The 25,257-nt window shown below is 36.4% G+C and overlaps 1 protein-coding gene across 4 annotated transcripts in view; it reads left to right on the top strand.

The window, feature by feature from the left end:
* The window catches only part of vaspb (vasodilator stimulated phosphoprotein b), a 52,358-nt gene that overhangs the window by 15,188 nt on the left and 11,913 nt on the right, over nt 1–25,257 (top strand). For 3 of the 4 annotated variants that reach the window (XM_059506131.1, XM_059506135.1, XM_059506133.1), the window contains exons 1-4: nt 11,454–11,633; nt 16,863–17,043; nt 17,651–17,711; nt 22,914–23,011. In XM_059506131.1, coding sequence (XP_059362114.1) covers nt 11,454–11,633; nt 16,863–17,043; nt 17,651–17,711; nt 22,914–23,011 — 520 coding nt within the window. Of the gene's footprint in view, nt 1–11,453; nt 11,634–16,862; nt 17,044–17,650; nt 17,712–22,913; nt 23,012–25,257 lie in introns of those variants that run through there. The other variant, XM_059506132.1, reaches the window with a different exon arrangement.

Below are 25,257 nucleotides of genomic sequence, written 5' to 3' on the forward strand. Positions count from 1 at the left end.
ACAACGAGAAAAGTTACCTTAACTAGAGTGAAGCAAGTTAGCGCTTTAGCTGTCCCTCGCCAAATAAGCTACTAGTTTTTTTTGTGAGAATTGGTCCTTAAAATGAAGTCTTATCCCTATTTCTAACATCAAAAACTTCCATGTTACTACCATGTTTTTTTTTCTTCCCTTTTTTAAACATAGTAATACTATGTTTATTTGGATATCTACCATGCAATTATGGATTTATCTTATAAATACCACGGCTCTCATATGAGAATCATTCTGTGCCATTGCAGTTTAGTTGTCTTGCCCAACAGTGATAGTTTTTCCAGTACTGGGCTTGAACCATTGACCTTTGTATTTTCCAACCTTAAAGCACTAAGCCACCTCACACACGTCCTCTTCCTGAGAATGGAGGAGTGATTAAGAAACATTTTATTTCACGGCTGCATAATGCTGCTCACTCTATTAGTTAATATGGAAATGTGGTTAATGGAAAACATAGCAGTTGTAATTTTACACTGTAAATGGTGGACATCTGTGTGCCATAGCAGTATAGCAAAGTTACAGATTCTCTGGAAATAACATTGACCAGTAGAAAGGAAAATAAAATATTTGGATTTGAAAGTTTTGGCATTCTGGTAGGTGCATATGTGGCGTGTAAGATTTGTTTTTATGTAATGTACAGTAGTAGCCTGTTATTTCAACATTATAGCTTCTCAGAACACATTAGAAATTGCTTACGTGAGTGGAAAAGCAGATCTAGAATTTTTTTCTCTCAAGTTCTAATTATAATTGACCACAACTTTCCAAAACGCTGAGCAGGGATGGGTCCTGAAAATTTTTATTTTTTATTTTTATTTTTTCAAATGTTTCACACCAGTCAAAATTTAGTTTCCATTTAGTTTAATCCTCTTCATCCTTGAATATTTGGCTGAAATGTATTTAGGATATATTTAGCTTTATTTGTGAATAAAATAAAGCAACATTGTTAATATTGAATGATTCTTATAAGTTCTTTTTCTTTGGGCATTCAGTTTCAGTTTCTTTTGGGCACCAATGGCATCAGTGCCATTTTCACACCTCCTCTTATAAACGACAACCAAAAGCTAAAATAGTTTTAGCCCAGCTGCTAATTCTATTTATACCAGTCAATAATTGCTTAACCAGAGGACCTGTTGAGTGTGAGCACTGAGCATTCATTGAAATTTACTTAAAACCCATACAGAGTTAAAACTGTGTAAGCAATCCTTGACAGCTGATCTAAACCGCTATAAAGCATGGCAGATTCTGCTGAGAGAAAGACCCATCAAGTCCCACAAAGTCTCATGAATTCACATTCTTTTCTTCTTTTGTCCAAACACTCATCTGCCAGTCTGCGTATCTTATCCCCAGTGAGTCACTTGTAATTACACTGTGACCATTCAACCCTTAACTTCCCCCTTTAAGGTGTTGTTGAGCTGGAGAACCAGGTGAACAGAGGGGAACAGAACATATTTGAGACGCTGAAGGAGAGAGAGAGAGAGTTTCAGACAGATTAGTGGGCTTGACTCTACTTGTTAGTGTTCAAGGGCAGCTGTCTGCATAGCCTTATACAGACATTTCTTCAGCCATGATCTGCAGTTTCCTGTTAACTCCTTCATTCCCAGGAAACTGGCAAGTTGCGGTTCTTTAGTAGAGTGTCATATATATTTAAACTAGAGACAGTCTGTTATGTTGTTAAATTGCAGGTCATTTTTAGAGAGCTGCGTACTTAAACTTTGCACAAATTGGGTTACTGAAAGCACAACTGAAACTTATGTAGTGATATTTATATAGCGATTTGTCACTGAGTGTATAATGAGCGTTTGTTTGCCATGGGACTGTTTCCTAGACAAAATCCAGCTTGTTTTTAAGGTAATTAAACAATAAAAACTCAGGATAAACAATAAATTTGTTATTCCAGTTTCATATGTTTATTGTATCTGTCCCTACCAAAAAAATAATGATAATACAAAAAATAGCAAATTATTGTTTGAAGGATACAATGTAAAATGTACATTTTCTGTATGCCCGTTTTTGCATTGGGTCAGAGGGAATAATGTTTATGTTGTGAATATATTAGATATGTTTTATATGTATGGGATTTAGTTACTGTCATGACTGCTTCACACAGTGGGCATTTGCTTGTTATCTGTCCATTAAGGCAATTTTTTATGTACAGTATGTGTCTGTGTGCATTCCTTTCTCTTCATTAATAATTCACTGCACACACTCAGTTTCGTCCCTAGTTCCAGCTCGGCCTTCCCATATTAAAAATGTATTTATTTCTCATAACTGTAAGGTTGAGTCTAAGCCAAGCTCATCCTGATCTCCCTCCTCCTTCACTTATCCTCTGTTCTTTCTGTGATTGCTGTTATCCCATCTTTCCTTCCATCTGGTTAACCTAAGCTCCCCTCCAATAGCAATCAACATCTGGGCACGAGGAGTGTGTGTGTGTGTGTGTGTGCGTGTATGTGCACAAAAACCACTCAGCAGGCCGTAGAGTCAGTCCTTATTTGGCATTTCTTGGAGCAGGAAGTGGGCTGTGGCCTCTGATTGTGAAGTCACAAGAAGAGGAGATCGTATCACAGTTTGCAAAACATGAGGGAGAAAAAAAATTAAGAAAACCTTTAAATATAACGTCACAGGCCTTTTTATTTCATTTTTATAATACTGTTTATTTGATACATTTATAAAAAATGTTTGCTTTTCAGTGCCTTTTATAAATGCCTTTTAAGATTTTAAATTCAATTTTACATATATTTAGTTATTTAAAATGTATGAAAATCTAAATATATTTTCAAGCATAATAAGCATTTTTAAAGTATTTTTTATTATTTAACTGTTCCTCTGTTGTGGTCATTTCCCTCTCGACAAACAGTTTAGCTCCTGATAAGCTTTTATCAAATGTTAGTGTAGTTGGCTACCATTTCAACACAACTATCAGTGAAGAAGCACAAGAAAACAAAGAAAATATGAAAACAGAATCATTTTATTTGGTCATTTTATGCTGTGAAACAAAAAATATTTTAAGATTTTGTTCCAAAATTATTTTGTTAGTTACGATTATCACAATTTACGTTGAATGATGTTTATAACATTGTTTGATGCAACTGCATGCCGTATTTTTATATGAAAATAAACAAGCTAAAAACTCTAACTGAAAAACTTTTAGTGATTTCTATAGTATTAAGCCTCAAATGTCAACTATACATCGGATTGCTTTCTTCTTTAAATGCTAAAGTAAAAATATGTATGATATAATAATGTTATACTTAAACTAAAATTAAATGAATGGGGAAAAACCCTTAAGATAACACATAGAAAGAAAAGAAAGATGCATATTAAGCACGAAGAAGAACATAAGTGGACTTTGATCGATTCCGCTTTGAATGATTACATAATTGTGGCATCCATAATTGTAATCACGATTAGAAATTCGATTAATTGTGCAGCCCTAGTCTGTAGTTTATGAAACATCTATGAACGTCTATTCATTGTCGCCTTTCCCTATATAGAAGACTCCAGAATTCCGCCTTTAGTTGATTGTGAGTGTAGGTCAAAGGATTTAAAATTTAATTAACATGGAAGAATATGAACAAGGAGCCAGCACAGCAGAAGCAGAAGCAGGATTTGAGTCTCAAGATGATTTGTTTTTGTGTCCAATCTATTTCTTAGAGACATTATAAATAGTCCAGGCATAAATGTGCACACCACAAGCAAGGTGATGTCAGTTTGACATTACAGCACTTGCTCTGTGATATCCTTGTCCTTGTTTGTATATGTTTGTTGTGACAGACAAATCCAGCTGTGTTTTAACCATTCACCATCAGCCAAAAATTAAAGCTGTATTTTTTTCACTCACCTTTAGTGATTGCTAAACTCACTTTTATGAGATGAAAAAAAAAATCGGCCAAAAATATTGGCATCATATATCGTCCATTGGCTGCCCTGATTTCTAAATATTGGCATTGGCATCAGCCAGTGAAAAACACATATCGGTTGACCTCTATACAAAATTATATTTATAGAATATTTATGATACATTTATGTTAACCAGTTTTTGAGCATAGGCCTGAAAATGAAATGTTCAACTTAAAAGGGACATTGGATGCCCATTTTTCCACAAGTTGGTATGATTCTTTAGGGTCTTCATGAAATGTCTGTAACATACTTTAGTTAATACTTTAGTTCCCCAATGGTCTTGTAAAACAACACCCTTTTTACCTAAACAGCTATGTTCACAGCGACGCATTTTGGTGCATGTCTCTGCTCAGCCCCACCCCTTTCTTCTGTGAAGACTACACGCTAGAATCCTAACCAAATGTAAGAAAGAAAAAAACAGTGAATATTTAATCTAGGGCTGCCCCCCTAGGCATTGGCAAAAAACAATATTGGTCGAACGCTAAATATAATGATTTAAATTTAGGTTTATTAACCTGTTAACACACACCTGGACGCCGGCATACTGAATGCTCTTTGTTTGCACATCAGTGTTTACGAATAGATAAAATGAAACTGGACAAAATTAAACTTGACAAACTATATATCATTATAAAGATATAAGCCTGAAGCATCGAAGACAGATTGCTGTTTTTCAATGGAAAGCTTATAAAGAATGTATTTGCTTAATTCGTGTAAGCAGTACATATCAAAACATGAAGAATCAAAACACAGTACATACCAGATTCGTCGTAATAACGAGTCATAAACGCATCCACAGCTGTAAATCCTGGTTTAGTTAGAAAGAGTCCACTAAATGACATCTCATGAGCACATTTAGTCCAACGAAGCAATAACATTGTAATATGGATCATAATTCCTTTGTTTACATTTCAGTTCTTCAGCGACAGTATTGTTTGTGTCTGTTATGGAATAACTTGCACTCAGAAACTGTATCTTGGTAGTAAAAAACAGCATGATTTTGTAGCATACAGTGTCACAAACTAGGGTTGTGCCGATAGACGATAGTATCGTGTATCAACGATCGTCAGAGATATCGACATAAGCAGAATTCTCTGTCGATAATCAAGACGATATTAGGCTCATTTTCCTATTAATGTATTAGATTATAATAATAATAACTATTATTTTTGCTTATTATAATTCGGCTTTTAAACTGCCCAGCTATTTCACTTAATTTCACTGCCCGCATTTCACACACACACCTCGCACGCGCAGGAGGATTAGAGTATGTAGTCGGTGAAGTTGTAACGCTTTGACTCGGATAATTCGTTAAATCCATGAAATGAAAGAGATAGAAAACAACGAGTTGGTGTCCCACACATTTAATGGCTGGTATACGGCAATGCGCTCTTCTCATACATGAGAGATTAACTCTTTCTTGGTGTCACAAATAAAGTAAAGACAAATTAATTAACAGACCGAATTTATCATCCATAGTGCATGGTTCTCACGTAGTCCTTTTCTTAAAGACTGATCACTTAATTTATAAAACACACTATGTGGTGATGATGTAGAAGGACTACGTGAGAACCACTATGGATAATAAGTTCAATCTGCCGCCTTGTTATTATTTTCATGCACACCGCACTATAATGTGATGCAAGCAAAATACATAGTTTTGGCCGTTACAAAGTCTCCATCCACAAACAGACGTACATCGTCTGCAGATATAAGGTATTTCATTGCACTTTAACAAGTAATCTAAACTGCCTATATACTGTATGTGCAATATATTAAACGAGCCCTCACTAACTGAGTTTAATGCCACAGTTATGTTAGAATGCATCTCATTCTTGTTTCTGTGGCAGTGCGTCAGACTCGTCATGAGGCGCGCGGTCCGGAGCGCTGTATGACTGATGCATCAGTTTAATTCAACTTTACTACAAATATATCAACTTACCTGTTGTAAATACTTTATATTTAAATGTTCGTTTATGCCCAATATTAGTGTCTAACTGTTGGACTTTAAATGAAATCTGCTATTGATTTTCATGCTGCATTTCTAGCAATCTCAAGATGTACTGTAATTGGCATATATAATTCAATCTTTTAAAATTTTCTTATGTATTTTTATTGCTCAAATTATTAAGTTGGCTTGAGAAAGCCAACTTACTGAAATCCGTCTTAAACTTATTAAGTTGGCTTGAAAAAGTACTGATCTACTATTTAATCTTATTATTATTCTTCTGAGCCAAATTTTAAACACTATCTCCTCCTAGAGCTTTCAAGCTAGAACCACCAAACTCTGGTCAGACCTATCTATCTATCTATCTATCTATCTATCTATCTATCTATCTATCTATCTATCTATCTATCTATCTATCTATCTATCTATCTATCTATCTATCTATCTATCTATCTTAGAAACATGCTAGTCGAATGCTAATCATGCTAGAAACATGTTAACGACATGCTAGTCACATTTTAGTCATGCTAGAAACATGCTAGCAACATGCTAACCATGCTAGCAACATGTTAGTCGCATGTTAGTCATGCTAGCAACATGCTAATCATGCTAAAATAATGCTAGCAACATGTTTGTCACATGCTAATCATGCTAGCAACATGGTAGTCACATGCTAATCATGCTAGAAACATGCTAGCAACATGCTAATCATGCTAAAATCATGCTAGTCGCATGCTAGTCATGTTAGCAACATGCTAGCAACATGCTAGTCGCATGGTAATCATGCTAGAAACATGATAGCGACATGCTAGCAACATGTTAATCATGCTAGAAACATGTTATCAACATGCTAATCATGCTAAAATCATGCTAGCAACATGCTAGTCGCATGCTAATCATGCTAGAAACATGCTTGCGACATGCTAGCTTCATGCTAATCATGCTAGCAACATGCTAGTTGCATGTTAATCATGCTAGCAACATGCTAGTTGCATGCTAATCATGTTAGAAACTTGCTAGTTGCATGCTAATCATGTTAGAAACATGTTAATCATGCTAAAATCATGCTAGCAACATGCTAGTCGCATGCTTATCATGCTAGAAACATGATAGCGACATCCTAGCAACATACTATTCATGCTAGAAAAATGCTAGCAACATGTTAATCATGCTAAAATCATGCTAGCAACATGCTAGTCTCATGCTAGAAACATGATAGCGACATGCTAGCAAAATGCTAATCATGCTAGAAACATGCTAGCAACAAGCTAATCATGCTCGAAACATGCTAGCAAAATGCTAGCAACATGCTATAAACATGCTAGCGACATGCTAGCAACATGGTAATAATGCTATAAACATGCTAGCAACATGCTAGTCGCACGCTAATCATGCTAGAAAAATGACTAGTGACATGGTAATCATGCTAGTGACATGCTAATCATGTTAGAAATATGCTAGCAACATGCTAATCATGCTAGAAACATGCTAGCAACAAGCTAGTCTCATGCTAGCAAAATGCTAGACCCATTCTAATCATGCTAGAAACATGCTAGTGACATGTTAACAACATGCTAGTCATGCTTGAAACATGCTAGCAACATGCTAGTCGCATGCTAATCATGCTAGAAACATGTTAGCGACTTGCTAGCAACATGCTAATCATGCTAGAAACATGCTAGCAACATGCTAGTAACTTGCTTATCATGCTAGTGACATGCTAGATACCGTGGTAATTATGCTAACTACATTCTAGTCACTTGCTAATTATGCTAACAACATGCTAGCAACTTTGCCAATCATGCTAATGACATGGTAGTCACTTGCTTGTAATGATAGCAATATGTTAATCACTTTCTTTTTTAAACTTAAAGGCAGGGTAGGTAAAAAAATTTATAAAAACTTTTTTTCCAAATTTGTTTAAACTTTATTTATATATCAATACATAATTAAAATGTAAGTACTCTGAAAAAGAAAGTATAAAAATCGAGTGACTGTAGACCTCTCACGACTGTTTTAAAGACAGCTCATTATTTCCATTCACTCCACCCCCTCCCTTCTGGGCTCCTTCCAAAGCCTCTACTACGGCTCGCTAAGTAATGTTATGTTAGCTATATTACGCAGCTACGTGTGCTAATGACACATGCTTCATGAAAAAAATATGTATGATCAAAATACAAAAAGAAAGATTTACCTGTCCAGCAGAAATAAAGCCATCAAGGAGTCACTTTTCAGCCCCATGAGTTCCCTCAGTTCTCGGCCATCACTGGAAAGCCACGCCGAAATTAACTTGCGTTTTATTTCTTTGTTTATCCAAAGACTTTTTGTTCATTGCCTTTTCTTGTACTGTTACTGTCTTCCTTTTTTTGCCTGGTTTGCCTTCACTAACTGCATAGGCTGGTACTGTGAATTTTGCTTGCTGTTTCTCTGCCATTGTTTTGGTATTCCTAGGATCCGTGCCTGTTGAATTCCTCAAATCAAACGTGCGCGCGCAAGTGGGCAGGTCATGTGTGGCAAAAGGGTGGTTGCCATGGTTGCGAGAGAGTGACAGTCGCCTAAGCCAATCCTATGTTTCTTCCCGAAATGGAAATAATGAGGTGTGTTTAATACAGATTAAACGGTCTAGAGTCACTCGATTTTTATACTCTTTTTATCAGAGTACTTACATTTTAATTATGCATTAATATATATAGAAAGTTTAAACAAATTTGGAAGAAAGTTGTTTATACATGTATTACCTACCCTGCCTTTAAGCTTTTTAAACTTAAATCTTTTTAAACTTTTTAACCTTTTCCCATTTTCAAACTTTCTAAACGTTTTAAACTTTTCAAACTTTCTGGTCAGGCTTTCTCAAGCCAACTTAAAGTTTGTCTTGACAAACTTTTTTATCTAGTTCTTATTGTATTTTCCTAGTACTCAAATCACTTATATGATTTCTAAGTTTCTGTCTATTGTTTTATAATTGAAAAACTATGCAGTGGAATGTTTAATGACTGAAATAGTTTGTAGAACCCTTTAATACAGTTGGTAAATATTTTTTATATTTGGGGGGGGGGGGGGACTAGACATAGTATCAGGAAAATGGTTTCAGGAATCTTATTTTTCATGGTATCTTCTTCAGATTTGAAATAGAAACTCATGAGGCATGTGACTTGCAACCCATTACTTGTCTAGATTGCTCCAGGACTGATTTCATGTATTTTTTTATCAAATAAAAAAAAAATTAAGTGTGGTACAATTTTATTTCAAGGTACTTCAGTGTCTATAACTTTTTTTGAGCATTATCAACTCTGGTTGATAAAAAGTAAAGCCCAAAGGGTCTTCTTTCCAGAGACACCACAATTGTGAAGTGACATTCAGCCAAGTATGGTGACCCATACTCAGAATTTGTGCTCTGCATTTAACCCATCCGAAATGCACACACACAGAGCAGTGAACACACACACACACTGTGAGCACACACCCGGAGCAGTGGGCAGCCATTTATGCTGCGGCGCCCGGGGAGCAGTTGGGGGTTCGATGCCTTGCTCAAGGGCACCTAAGTCGTGGTATTGCCGCCCACAATTCCTGCCGGCCCGGGACTCGAACTCACAACCTTTCGATTGGGAGTCCGACTCTCTAACCATTAGGCCACGACTTCCCCAATTGTGTGTGTAACAAATATAAGTAAGGAATTGTTGCAATTTTAAATTAGGTAGGGCACTTTCAGCTGTGAGTCCCATAATGGGGGGTCAGGTTAACAGGTTAATAAACGTGCGAATAGTCGACTAATACTTGAAATGAATGACTACTAGTCGACAAAGAAAAATCCTTAGTCGAGGGCAGCCCTAATTTAATCTGATGTCCTGATCTTTAAACGGTTGTAAACTGTGTGAAAATCAAAGCCTTAGGTCAAAACATGTTATGTTTCAAATTTGAGGTTGATATATAAAACATTCCACTAAGAGTTTCCAGTAAGATTTTGGCCACAGTACCAAATGTTTCCTCTAAATGAAATTTGTTTCCCATTCATTTTTGACCACGAACAGTACTACTGTGACCTTTTTTTAAAGGACAGTTAAACCTATTTGAATTCAGCAAAAAAAAAAGAGATGCTGCATTTTTCAGCAAATTAAATCGTGTGATATCATATAGGCCTGTACAGGCTTTATATATCGATTATCAGCCATCTTGCTCTCTAAGATGTATCCATCATCCATCAAACAATCCAAATTGGCCAACCTCTACTCACCCTCATGTCTAAAATTTTTATTTTGAAAGTGCCACACATATGCATCAAAACATGTAAACAACTACATTTCCATTCAAACCTTTAAGAACTGGCTCTGTTTGTAAAGTTATGTGTGGAAATGTGATACATGGCCAATATGTTTCTAGAAGCTGCTCTCTCCCCTGAGCAGCAGCATGTTGAGCACTTCTTGTCTTTGTCTGCCCCCATTGTTGGTACTTGCTTGGCTTGTTTCGATTAGACAGACTTCTCCTACCTCACACATTTCTAATCACACTTGTCTTTTTGTTCATAATATCTCAGTCTCTCTTCCCCCTTTGTTTGTCATCCTTTTCCAAGTATAAAAATGCCTGTTTCTCTTTCGCTTTTCTCTCCTATCTTGCAGTTTTAATGGGGTCATATGTTGCTAAGCTCATCGGTCTGAAAAGCAAGGTGTCCTCTGATTGGCCAGCTATCCAGTGTGTTGTGAATGCCTCAAACGTGTGACGGAAATGTTACGTCCCTTACCATACTGTGATGCGTGTCCTGGTCAGAACACTGGCGCGATGAGACAATAACAAAAAAAACCCATTACAAACGAGCCATTTGTAGCATCCAGTGGGGACATAATCACAGATTATAATGACTTGTACTTTCTTTTTACATGTTGCATTGCATCATGCCGTGTAAACATAAAACCATGTCTGCATTTGTGATCGGAGAAACTACAAACAACAAGCACTACTCTACACTGCTCAAAACTAGCATTTGAATCATCAGTGACAAATCCTTTAAATATGTAAATGTATTTACAGACTGGGAGACAGAACAGACAGCATTGTAGTCTTCTCTCCCAGGATCAGGAAACAGTCATCCATTAAATGTGCTGCACACATATGAATATTTGGGTTGAACTGTTCTGAAACAGTGTTGTAAATACAACTTAACCACTGATTTCTAGCTGTGTCCTCTTTTAGAAGGCCAAACAAAGTATTTTTCCTTTCACAATGAAATGGCATCTCAAAGACATGACAGTGGCGTTGGCAACAGTGAAAATCAAAGTTGCGCCATCTTTCTTTGCGTAAACATTTGGGCGGCATTATGCAAATCTTCCTACATTGTGACAGACATATTGGGGCCCTGTTTAAACGAGGCGTTTTAGTAGGAAATGGATGAGTCTTAACTTTTTTCGCTTTGGGTTTGAGACTTTAGTCTTTTCAACTTTAGGGATCTTATCCATTCACGAACAGCTTGCAACACTCCAAAGAGAAAGGGAAACTTGAAATTGCATCATACGACCCCTTTAAAAAGCAGGTTTACTGTATGCATACACTGTAAATGTATTTAATGTCATCTCTCTCTTTCATTCTTATGCGCAGTGAATCAAGTATCTGTCAGGCACGGGCCACTGTGATGATCTACAATGATGCTGATAAGAAGTGGGTCCCGGCAGGCACGGGTGCCCAAGCTTTCAGCAGGGTCCAAATCTACCACAACCCCAGCATTAACGGCTTCAGAGTGGTCGGACGAAAGATGCAGGCCGACCAGCAGGTAAACAAACTACAGTCGGCCAGATGCAGCGTGGGCTTGCAGACAAGCAAACCATTTTTCTTTGAAGCTAGCACTGCAGAGGGCTGACACATTCAGGGTAACTGGAAAACAGATCTTTTCAAACTTTGCCTCAAGCTCACACTTATAATAGTCTTTCAGAATAAATCTGAAGACCAACAGCACATACTACAGTCTAATACTGTGTTTATATTAATGATGGCAAGGGTATAGTTTAACCCAAAAATGTAAATAATTCAATTAATGACCCTCAAGTCATTCCAGACCGACATAATATTTTCCCTTCAAGGCAGAGAAATTTCGCAGAACGGCTATACTGCTTTAAGAGTGCATACTGGAATGTAAAGCATCAAAATAAGACATAAGAAAGTAGTTATATACCAGTTTTTATTTTTATTTATTTATTTTTTTAGAAAGGATACATTCATTTGATAAAAGATTTCTATTTCAAATAAATAAAAACTTTCATGAAAAAAAAACAGCCGAATGTTTTCAACATTTACAATAATTTATTTAAAATGTATGATAAGAAGAAATATTGCTCTAACTGCTAGAATCTAATTTCTGTCTCTGTGTTTAAAGTCCATCCATCACCTGCATCCCTCTGTCTTGAGTTCTCTCTTTCCCTCCCAGCACTGTCGTCCTCTATACGCACAGACACGAATGCTCCCCAGAGATTTCTACTAAAGTAGATGTTGTTTCCTGTAAGATAGCCAAACCATTTCCTGTGCCAGTTAGGCCCTCCTCCCCCATTCCCATGACTCTACCTCTCCACACTCCATCTGTCTGATCCACAAACTAATTTCTCTTTGTCTGAATGACTCAGTGACTTTTGTCTCTTTCTGTGTAGTGTCTGCTATTCTGTATTTTTGATGGCAGTGCTTCTTTTTTGCTGTCATGTTCAACTTTTTTGGGGGCATTTACTTCTTCTCTCTCTTCTCCTTTCTCTTCCTCCGCTCTACTTTTTGGAATTCATGATTGTAATATAAACAGAGAAACGATGTGTCAGCACATTCACTAAAGGAGAACACACATACACTCGATCTCTCACACACTCACTCATGCGTTCTGTAGACGTGGAGCCACCTCCTGGATAATCTGTTAAACAAACTTTTATTTCTGTTGCAATATGCAAAAAGTTTACAAATCTGTTTGAGCTTTTGGCTTGAAGTTTAATGGCGGGTAGGAGAAAGTCTTTTGGCACCTTCAAATATATGTTGATCTAAATATTTGCTAAGTTCTTAGATGAGTTGTTCTAGGATTGATTTAAAGAAAAATTGCATATTTGCTGAGAAAATCACCATGATGTAGATCAGGGTTCCACCAATCTTGCCCTGGAGGGCCAATCTGCTGCAGAGTTTAGCTATAACCCTTATCAAACTCACCTACCTGTGATTTTCTAATGATCCCGAAGACATTGATTAGCATGCTCAGGTGTGTTTGATTAGGGTTAGAGCTAAACTATGCAGAAAAGTGGATCTCTGGGGCCAGATTTGAATATCCCTGATGTAGATCATTTAACACAATATTTATGATGGCAGAGCAAATTCTTTAGAAAAGTGACTTTAAAGATAAATATTGTTTATATATTTCATATTCAATTCAAGTTTATTTGTATAGCGCTTTTTACAATACAAATCGTTACAAAGCAACTTTACAGAAAATTGTTTCTACAATATTTAGTAATAGCTTATAAGTGGTGACTGTCAGTTTGTGACAGGATTTTTTGAAAAATGAATACAAGACCGAGTCAGCCAGACGATGAACAATATTATTAATATTATTAATAATTAAAAATTATTATATGATGCAGTCACACTTGTAGCAATATTTGTTAGTTTTGTTTGTTGATTCAGGGTTAGCATCATCTGGGGTCCTCTGAGGGTCAGCATCATCTCTTCTCAGGTGTTATGCGCATTTGATCAGATGCAACTACACTCACAATTTAAGATACATTATTCAAATGCTTGGCGAAAGAGATGCGTTTTTAATCTAGATTAGTGCTGCAACGACGCATCGATGTCATCGATTACGTCGACTACAAAAATACGTCGACATGCGTGAAATGCGTCGACGCGACACACTGTTTACATCTCGCGTAATAGCATACTGGGAATGGAGAAAGTTGCATTCTATCACAAAAACAGAGACCACTGTTATAAAAAAGTATGGGAATACTTCAAACAGAGGCCAAATAAAATGGCCCTTTGTTCCCTTTGAAAAACCGATATGGTGTACCACGGCAGCACAACTGCGATGCACGAGCGCCTCAGAGGAAAACATCCTGGCGCTCTCCGGTGTTACGGTTTAACTGGTTTCCGTGTGATCTGGTGACCAACTTCCTGGTTCAGGTCTCTGCTGCAGATGTGATGGAACGACCGCAGCAGATTCGGCGATTCTAAAAGTACAAACTAAAGTTATATTATTAAGTCTCTAATAAACGCTTGCTCATTGCATGATTCTGAAATTCTTGTAAAGATTACAAGTTATTGGTATGATCACCCATAGCAGCTAAAGTAAGGATAAAATAAAAAATAAAGTAAGTGTGTTGGCGTGGGTTTCGAACACGCGTTAGGAGCCGTTCACATATCGTGCCTAAAAACGCGTGGAAAACGCTAGTCGCACCGCTTTCTCCTTCTTTCCAAAGTGCTCGGGCAGTTGTGCCCCTGGGATGTCTGCCGTTGCTAAGCAACCATGACCTGCTCTCTTCCTGAAGACGCGGAAATTTCATCAAAGGATAAATGGATTTGCAGCACTAAAAATCGCTTGCAGTAGCTCTGCTACTAAATTTATTTAAAAATGGCAATCCATATACAGCTATGATAAGCAGTTCCTTTGTCTTAGCTGAGCTTTCAACGTTGTTACCGGAAAGGATGAAGCTGATTGGTTAGTTCTTGTCAAATGACCCGCAGTGCGTTGGAGATGTTTTTAACTTCTTGCGGTGCGGACGCATAAGAAGCGATATGTGAACAGCCCCTTAAAAGACAGCGCGCCGCGAGACAACGGTCACAAACCACCGAGCTACCCGGAATCAGCTCCAGATTTCTGGAAACCATGCTAAACCATAGCAGAACCTTGACTACATTATATGGTTTGTGATGCTTAAGAACATTACATGACGTCTCAGACAACTGTAAATTTGGCTACTGTGGTTTAATTATAAGCGCTATCTTAAACTCATATTTACCATAGTAAAATAATTTTCTTTGCCTCTTTATTTTTGTATACTGTAAAAACTTCAACCACATTGGTTGAAAATGAATAAAGGTTGAAATATTATATTAGAAGTTGTACTTATATTTTCTTGTAGTTATCCAAAGGATTCATTAGCTAATCAAAAAAAGAACATTAAATTAATTATTTATTGTAATAAAACTAATCGTTAGAGTAGTCTACTAATCGGAAAAATTATCGTTAGATTAGTCGACAGAAAAAATAATCGTTAGTTGCAGCTCTAATCTAGATTTAAACCGAGAGACTGTGTCTGAACCCGGAACATTATCAGAAAGGCTATTCCAGAGTTTGGGAGCCAAATGTGAAAAAGCTTTACCTCCTTTAGTGGACTTTGCTATCCAGCAAAAGTCCAGCGTTTTGTGACCTCAGGGAGCGTGATGGATTGTAACGTGGTAGAAGGCTAGTTACGGTTAGTACGCAGGAGCTAAACCATTTAGGGCCTTATAGGTAAGTAATGATAATTTGTAACTGATACGGAACTTAATAACTAGCCAGTGCAGAGACTGTAAAATTGGGGTAATATGATCATATTTTCTTGACCTGGTAAGGACTCTAGCTGCTGCATTTTGGACTACCTGTAGCTTATTTATTGAAGAAGCAGGACAACCTCCTAGAAGTGCATTACAATAGTCCAGTCTAGAGGTCATAAATGCATGAACTAGCTTTTCTGCATCAGAAACAGATAACATGTTTCGTAGCTTGGCAATGTTTCTAAGATGGAAGAATGCAGTTTTTTTAACATGGGAAATATGATTTTCAAAAGACAAGTTTCTGTCTAATATAACACCCAGATTTTTGACTGTAGAGTAAGTAACAGTACATCCGTCTAGTTGCAAATTGTAATCTACAAGATTCTGTGTAGCGTTTTTTGTTCCAATAATTAATATCTCTGTCTTATTCGAGTTTAATTGCAGAAAATTATTTGTCATCCAATCTTTTATATTTTTAACACACTCTGTTAGCTTAGATAATTTAGAAGTTTCATCTGGTCTCGTTGAGATATATAGCTGAGTATCATCAGCATAACAGTGGAAAGCTAATTCCGTATTTTCTAATAATATTACCAAGGGGCAACATGTATATTGAAAATAGAAGGAGACCTAGGACGGATCCTTGTGGCACTCCATATTTTACTGATGATAAATGAGATGACTCCCCATTTAAGTAAACAAAATGGTAGCGATCGGACAGGTAGGATCTAAACCATCTTAGAGCCTGCCCTTGAATACCTGTATAGTTTTGTAATCGATCTATGAGTATGTCATGATCTATGGTGTCGAACGCAGCACTAAGATCAAGTAAGACTAGAAATGAGATGCAGCCTTGATCTGACGCAAGAAGCAGGTCATTTGTAATTTTAACAAGTGCAGTTTCTGTGCTATGGTGGGGCCTGAAACCTGACTGAAATTCTTCATACAGATCATTTTTGTGCAGGAAGGTGCTCAATTGAGCAGACACAACATTTTCTAAAATTTTAGACATAAATATGGCTGAACATATACTTGTCTCTAGCTTTAAGGCCAGTTTACACTTACATTACATTTTTAAGTTTTTTTTATGAACCTTGAGAACCCTGTATTTTGATTTCTTTCAGATGCTCTTTTAAACACAAGAACGAATCTTTTAATTTAATATTTTTCAAATCTTGTATTCTTAAAATATAATTACTTCTTTGTAAGTAAATAAATAAATAAATCCCAACAGCTAATTATATTATTGCCATAAAGCCCCACAAAAGATAAATTAAATGAATCCATGAACTAAAAAATATATTTATCTTAAGATGTGTATTATATTATTAGACTCTTTGTATTGCATTTATAAAAATAAATAAATAATATTAATTCACTTGACACAAAAATGAGTGTCAAAAAGAATAATGAACTTCTCGAATTGACTGTAGCATGAAAGAGAAACTTCACTTGTGTATTTGTGTGTTTTGTGACTTACATTTTGACTTTTGTGTCTTCTGTACAGGTTGTGATAAACTGTCCAATTGTAAAAGGATTAAAATATAATCAGGCAACGCCAAACTTCCACCAGTGGCGGGATGCTCGGCAGGTGTGGGGACTAAATTTTGGCACCAAGGAAGATGCAGTGCTGTTCGCCAATGGCATGATGCATGCGCTCGAAGTTCTCAACTCCTTGTCTGATGGAGGTAATGCACATGCACATTTTCATACCATTGTGACAAAGCATATTTTTTAATGGTGTAGTTGACCCAAAAAATTAGAATTGTCATTAATAACTCACCCTCATGTCGTTCCAAATCCGTTCATTCATCTTCTTAACACAAATGAAGATATTTTTGATGAAATTCGAGAGCTTTCTGACCCTGCATAGACAACAATGCAAATACCACGTTCAAGGTCCAGAAAGGTAGTAAGGACATTGCTTAAATAATTCATGTCACATCAGTGGTTTAACCATAATTTTATGACCCTGTGAGAATACTTTTCTTGAGCAAAGAAAACAAAAATTAAGACTTGTATCTTCATAAAATTAAGGTTTATAAACTGTGTCCTTACTACCTTTCTGGGCCTTGAACATAGTAGTTGTGTTGCTCTCTATGCAGGGTCAGAAAGCTCTTGGACTTCATCAAAATTATCTTATTTTTTTTTACGAAGGTGAATGAAGATCTTACGGGTTTGTAACAACATGAGACTGAGTAATTAATGACAGAATGTTCATTTTTGTGTGAACTATCCCTTTAATGTATAATGTAAAAAAATCAATGCAACCTATTACAGCTGCATTGTCTTTAGGTTACCCCACACGACCCGTGTCCAATGGACCATCCCCAGAAGAGCTGGAACAACAGAGAAGGTACAAACCAGGGATTATTTGTAGTGGTGTACATAACAAAATGTTTTTTTTTTTTTTTTTTTAATGAAGTTACGTTTTTGTTCACTTCCTGTGGCATTGTGTGAATTGCCTGAAGTCATGGTTTCCCTGGTCAGTCTTTGACCTCACTTTCAGAGGCCCACACACACATAGACACAAGCACACACTCTCCAGGGATTACTGGTATTAACGCTCTAGTATTTCGCTTTCCGTGAGCCCCTCAAGTGATGGTTCAGAAGTCCGGGTCAGGCCTTCTGACACTTAAATCCTCTTCTTCCCTGCCATATTCTCCTCTTCTTTCAGTCTGCGAAACTGCTGGTTAAAAAAATGAAACACTGTTGTCTTTTCACACTTTAAATCATATTTTTTTTTTTGCAATTATTTGGCAGCTTAATAATAAAGCAGATAAAAAATAAATGGGCATATTTAAATAGTCATATTGCTCACATTGCTCAGCCAGAGTCTATTAATCACTATGCCACAGCTCTGATTTAAATCAGACTCAATTTAAATTATGGACACTTTTATAACTACAGCACAGCTGTGGTAAGTTACCATATTTTTATTTGATTGGTTAAAAGGGTTCTTCTGGCAAACGTTTTCTGCCTAAAAGCAAGTTCACATTTACTGGTCACATTTTTTTGGGAGTGAAATCCATTTAAATATTTCCCCATAGAGAAATTTTTTTGGCAATTGAATCTTGACAAAAATTCGCAAATGTGGCCATACCTTTACTACTGGTTTAAAACAAGCTCCAAAAGTTGCGGCACTGCAGACAATTTATGTACTACTAATAGCATAAAAATGCTCTTGCAAAATTATTAATGCAATTTCAGGCTTCTGTACATGAATGCATTTGGTATGAGTAGCTATGAGTATGAAATTATGAATTTAATTTACCATCTGTTTATAATCATTATCATTAATAATAATGTTTATAAGAAGAAAAAAAATCAGTTTACAGCAGTTTTAAACAATCTATTTTGTCAGTGGAAAAAAAAACTAAAATATTAATCATGTAACAAATGTTTGTGGCAGTCCGCAGTGATGTGACCTTATGTATATGTGAACTGTACAGTGATTGTTGTTTTAAGCTATTTTGTGTTAATATCCCTGGCAGCAGTGGAATATAGAAGCAGATTAGTCTCAAATATAATTCACGCAAAAAACACGATTCACACATGCATAGACAATTTCACATGCATGAAACCTAATTCACGTACACACAAAAAAAATTCACGTGCGTGAAAAAAAAATATATTCACAAAAAGCAATTCACAAGCGCGAAATAAAATTATATATTTATAAAATACATTTCACAAATGCAAAAAACTATTTGTAGATATACAACTGTGCACAAAAACCTTTGAATGTTTAAAATGTACGAGTGTCTGAATGTATGAATCGTCATTTACTACGAATCCACTCGGATTTGTGTGTGTGTGTGTTTTTGAGACTTTCCTGGCAGAGCTCTCTTCCCACGTGGGTCTGTCGTACTCTTTAGCCAATCAGATGCGAGCTTACCATTCAACCAATCATATCATAAGCCACTGAGTGCATTCAAGGAGCACGATTCTGCGCACCTTTAGCGCAATATGGATTAATTAGAACAGAAATTAAGCCTTTACATCAGTAATCCAGCATGGCGAATGAAAAACGTTAAGCACGGGTAAGAGTTTAGTTTATTTCATAAAAGTCTGAGTTTACACATTTTATCGTTTACACATTCAATCAAGACAGTTTTTGTAGTTAGAAAACTAGTTAGAAAAAAATACAGTTGTAACAGGACAGTTACAGTAATTATAAATTAAATTGCAATCAGGATAGTAAAAAGAAAGACCTGTAAAGACAGAAGTAACATTTTGAGAGTTGTGAAATTATAATTCTAAATAATCTTGTTTTATAAATTGATGTCTGTTAGGTCAGTGTGTACTTTCTTACAGTAATACATTTTAAAACATGTAGCCTAGTCATTGTTAACCACTACGTTGAAGCAATGTAGTTCGATCAAGATAAACAACATCACATATTTAGAAACGTTGTTTAATTTGTAACTATATATGTTATAGTGGTTCTCAACCTTTTTTTCCACTGGGCCGCACTATGGTCCAAGTGCAAGCGGATTGCACAGGTTTCGAGTAGCAATGGGCTTCTTCACACTGCCTCCACATGTGCAATTGTGCTTTTGAAGCCTACTGACCACGCGCACCTGTCCGTGCGGTCATAAAAAAAAATGGGAGGTACGCGTTCGTCCTCTCAGAGCCTCCGCACACACTCTCCCATGACGATGATTACGTCACGCCTACCAAGCGGTCCATAACGGACTCCCCGCGGACCCGGAAAGTTTAACATATGGCTTAAGATGCAGTCTGTAAGATGCGCACGGGAGCATGACTTGACGCGACATTGCAGAAAATGTGTGTTCACAAATGTAGCCTATGTTGATCCAAATATGGAAAGCACATTCGAATTTAATAATATAAGGTTCTCTCCAGAGATGTTTTGCCACATTTCTTCAATTAAGGATGATTGCTATGTAATATATGGTGTTCCCATTTGCCTGAACTTCAAGTAAGTTGCGGGGCAAACCAAAATCCAGCACTGTCCTTCACTACTCATACTGCGACTATTATTTTTTCTACGTATTCATTCGCTGGCATTTTTCACATTTCTTTTTTTTCTCCCTTAAAAACAAATTTGTCCATTATGATGCTCAATTTTACCGAACTAATGGCTGTTGATTGAATTCTGCCAAAGTGGGCGCTTGTATGTGTTCGTTAAATGAGTAATGTTATGTGAGTAGGTCTGCTCATGTCTGAAAATAATATATGAAACACAAAATAATTTAACATAAAAAAACATTAGGCTATAGCTTACATTTCTTAAGTAAATGTTTAAATTAATTTAATAAATAATAATAATTGTAAAACTGAAAAAAAAAATTAATTGTGTTCAGCATGGTGGGACGCATTTGAATTCGTGACGGGCCGCGGGTTGAGATGATGCTGCTGCTAGCTCCATGGTCATTTAATGGGACTAGCCTATTGTTTCTTTTACGCGGCTGAAAATAACCGTTCTTTCTGTTACTTAGCCTGTGTCTGTCACTCGTCCTCTTAAAAGTGGAAGCTTGTGCTTCGTTGCATTATATTGAAACTTTGTTGATGTTCTCTGTTCATGCCTCTTTATATGGCGATAAAAGACAGCTTTGTTGCGTTTTTTTTTTTACCAACCCGGTTGGGACATAGAAGGGGGAGCACAGGAAAAAAAGTTTGGGAACCGCTGCATAACATAACGGTTATGGAAATTAGAACGACAGTACATTGAATTAAATTGCAATGAAGTTACAAACGATCCACATCATTAAAGAGAATAAGCTCCGAAATATATAAAATAAATAAAAACGAGGATCAATCTGAAACTTTTCAAGTGCGACAATAAATAACCTACACACGATCCACAACATAATTAAGTTGCAAAGAGCATAGGCTCAAACATAAAATAAAATGAAAGAGGATGCATCTGGAACTTTTCGAGTGCAGCGCAAAAGTCGCTCAACCTGCAGCGAGAGAGAGATTTCCTCAAGATTTTTTATTTGCTCATTTTCTTTCTCTATTCTCTTCGTCTCTGTTGCCTCCAAATCCTCACTCTCTCTTGGCCCCTCTCCTCCTGACTAACAACTTTAAGATGTCCGACTTGACAGTTTCTCTGATTTCAGCCAGTTAAGCATGTTTATAATATATATTATGGAATGAATGAAACGAGTTGGCACGCATATTAGCCTGCAGTACATAAAAAAAGAACAGTGCGTTGAAGACAGCATCTTCATTATTCAATCTTCATTCGCCATGCTGGATTACTGATGTAAAGGCTTAATTTCTGTTCTAATTAATTCATATTGCGCAAAAGGTGCGCAGAATCGTGCTCCTTGAATGCACTCAGTGGCTTATGATATGATTGGTTGAATGGTAAGCTCGCATCTGATTGGCTAAAGAGTACGACAGACCCACGTGGGAAGAGAGCTCTGCCAGGAAAGTCTCAAAAACACACACACACAAATCCGAGTGGATTCGTAGTAAATGACGATTCGTACATTCAGACACTCGTACATTTTAAACATTCAAAGGTTTTTGTGCACAGTTGTATATCTACAAATAGTTTTTTGCATTTGTGAAATGTATTTTATAAATATATAATTTTATTTTGCGCTTGTGAATTGCTTTTTGTGAATATATTTTTTTTCCACGCACGTGAATTTTTTTTGTGTGTACGTGAATTAGGTTTCATGCATGTGAAATTGTCTACGCATGTGTGAATCGTGTTTTTTGCGTGAATTATATTTGAGACTAATCTGCTTCCATAGTGGAAAACTGAAATTATTTTCCAAATCTCCAAATCTGGAATGAGACTGTAATTCCAGAACATGCTGCACTCGTCTCTCTCTTTTTCTTTCTCTCTTTTGCCGTCTAGTTGTTTTGGTTACCTTGATAAAGACTTTACATGGAGCTAGTTGACTCATGTCTTGACTTGACTGAAATGTTTTGAATGGCTCTCAGAGAGGCTTGACTTGACATGAAACTTGACATTGCAGTCTTGTAAGTGTTGCTACAGAGAGTATTCATTATTTGTTTTTCTGTTTGCAAGCATGTTTCAATTATGAAGTCATGTTTTATGTACACTGGTTCATTTGAGGCATCTCAAGAGTGATTAAAAATATGTAAACCCACCAAATAATCGGCATCTCATCCGACATCTACTGTAAAATTAAGATAAGTGACAAAGACTATAAGTTGCTCCTATTGAATTTATTGATTTGGACTTCAACTCAAGAGTCAACTCAAAAATCAAGAAGCCTGTGTGAACTCATTATATTTGACAACAATGAATTACTTGGCATGACATGCACGTCATAGGTTTTAATGTCCATGTATACATCTTAATTTATTTAACTTTTTTTTTTACCCTTTAATTTTTAATCATAATGTCATAAATCACACTTCATTTAGTCCATTAAAACCCACTAACTTATTTACTTGAAGTAACACCTTTAAGTAAAATTTTCAGTAATTAGTGTGTTATTTAGATTTTATTTTACAATTTGTGTCATTTAATTATTACCTAATCAACTCACAAATCTCATTTCATAATTGCAATGATTTTCTGAGTGATGACTATCTTTTACTGCAGATTAGAACAACAGAGGATGGAGCAGCTAGAGCGAGAGAGACAAGAGAGAGAGCGACAGGAAAGGGAAAGACAAGAAAGAGAACGACAAGCAGCTCCAGGTCAGTAGAAAAAGAGGTCTAAAGTGTGGCTACACTTTATAAAAGTGGATGCCGAGTCAACAAAGTGCAACATATGCGATAAGAGTATTGCAACCAAAGCCGGCAATACTACCAATTTAATGAAGCATTTGTTTGGATGAGTGTTTTGCCCTCCTTCCCTGTTTAGTTTGGTCTACTGCATTGCGTACCTTGAAACACGCCCCCTTTCACGTCGTCTAAAAAACAGAGAGAGACAGATTTATCTGGTACAGCGAATTTCTCTAAGCAGCAGGTCACTTTATACGTTAACTTAAAACATAACCGACTGTGTTTACGAGAATACTTGCAGAGACAATTATTTTGATATAATTGTGTGTGTATGTGTTCATTCAGAAGTTACGATACGCGAAAGATGAATTCATTCTCTGTACGCGCATTGTCTGAAATGCTGCTTGCAGCGCGTGCTTTGAATGAGTGAGCGCAAGCTCCGAACGCGGGCTAATTGTTTAAAACACTTGAATCAGCAAGATTCAGAAACAAGTGCAAACGATCAGCTATGATCCGTTTAACCCCTTCAAGCGAGTGAACAACGCGAATCAAGTTAGGAATTTTACATCACTATTCACGATAGCCCATCGGACTGGAAAAAACACTAGCCCCGGGACGTGGGGCTAACGATTTTGCGAGCCCTGCACCTCAGATCTATCCAGTTTGTGAAACACTGGTTTTCACACTGGTTTCGTAAAAACTAAATAAATTATAATTTTAAAAGATTGACTCAAAAGAATCATCGGTTCACTAATCGGATCATGAACTTGTATTACCGAGCCAAAGATTATCTATTATTGAACATCTCGAATGAATAAAGTCTTCAAGTTCATCTGTAAAGCACATAAAGCTATCGTTTGAGTTTATAAACTTCTATTTCATGAGTGATTCGTATGGATCTGCTAACTGAATGCAAAGTGTGAGTTCTAGAAGAATGTTTGTGTCTTGATGAGCATGTATCGCTCACTAGGAGTCGCTAAATGAACAGCTGCTGTTCTTTTTCTTTTTCTTTTTTTTTTAGGATCAGTTGCCCTATTGGTTAAAATCTCCAAACTGTATACTTAAATAATAAATTAATAAATGACATCAAAACAGGGGCGTTTGCGTTATGATGTGGTGGGCTGCTGTGGGCCAGAAAGTCCAGGGCAACTTTTTGGTCCCAGGCGCACCCCTATCCAAAAAGCACAACCAGTCGTATTAATAATGTTATCCTGAGTGTGAAGTGTTACCAGGATTTTTTTAATTAAGGTGAAAAATAAAAGTTTTGTTTAATGTATTTGTGTTGATGTTGAAATGGATTTTAAAACATATGGTATCGAAAAAAGTATCGTTAGGAACTGGTATCGAAACTGAGGTATCGAAATTGGCAACTGATCGAAAGATTTTGAACAATAACCAGCCCTACTTATGAGATCATTGCTGTCTTCTACAAGTAGAGAATGATATTCTATTCTATTCTATTTATTTGTACAGCACATTTAAAAACAACAGATGTTGACCAAAGTGGCAACACACAAAACACTGTAAAGCAATCACAAAAATGCTTAAACGGATACAAATTGTGTTTAAGCATCTGATAACCAAAAAGCAGATTAGTTCACTGCTCAGAAATTTCACTGAAGATTTTTTTGAAATCCCTATGAAAGAAGTGAATCAGAAAAGTAGGCTTTTTTTTATTTACAATTACTCTAATTGCATTCTTAAAGCTGCAGTCCGTACTTTTTCCTCTTTGTCCCCATCTATGTTTGAAAACCTGGAATTGCAGTTCCTTGCGGAATTATATTCCATGCGTGGGTTGTGATCCAGTGCGGATGAATCTGTTTTGAAAAAAAAGAAAAACCATCCCCTTTAGAATAATATGTGCATTATTTAAAACTTACCATGCAAATGTAAAAATTCTCTAAATTACTTATGATAATTCACAAACTAAATAGTGGTGATTGGCCAATCAGTTTGCTTGTTCCCCCTTTCCGTTTTGCACAAAAAATGCAAGTGCAACTTTTGAAGTACTTTACAAAGAAGACAACAGAAGTCAGTTTTTTTGTAATTTAAAGACATTCCCCGACATTGTTATTGTGCTGTATGTGAGACGGATTGAGAGGCGATAGTAGAGCAGGCATATCGAGTCACCGACTTTGCAAAAAAAAAAAAAAAAAAAAAACATCTTGAGAGTCCAAATAATGCCCTTATAATGCAAGCAATGAAAGAAAAAAATACCC

Source organism: Carassius carassius, chromosome 23 (assembly GCF_963082965.1).
Source record: "Carassius carassius chromosome 23, fCarCar2.1, whole genome shotgun sequence".
Classification (NCBI taxonomy): Eukaryota; Metazoa; Chordata; class Actinopteri; order Cypriniformes; family Cyprinidae; genus Carassius; species Carassius carassius.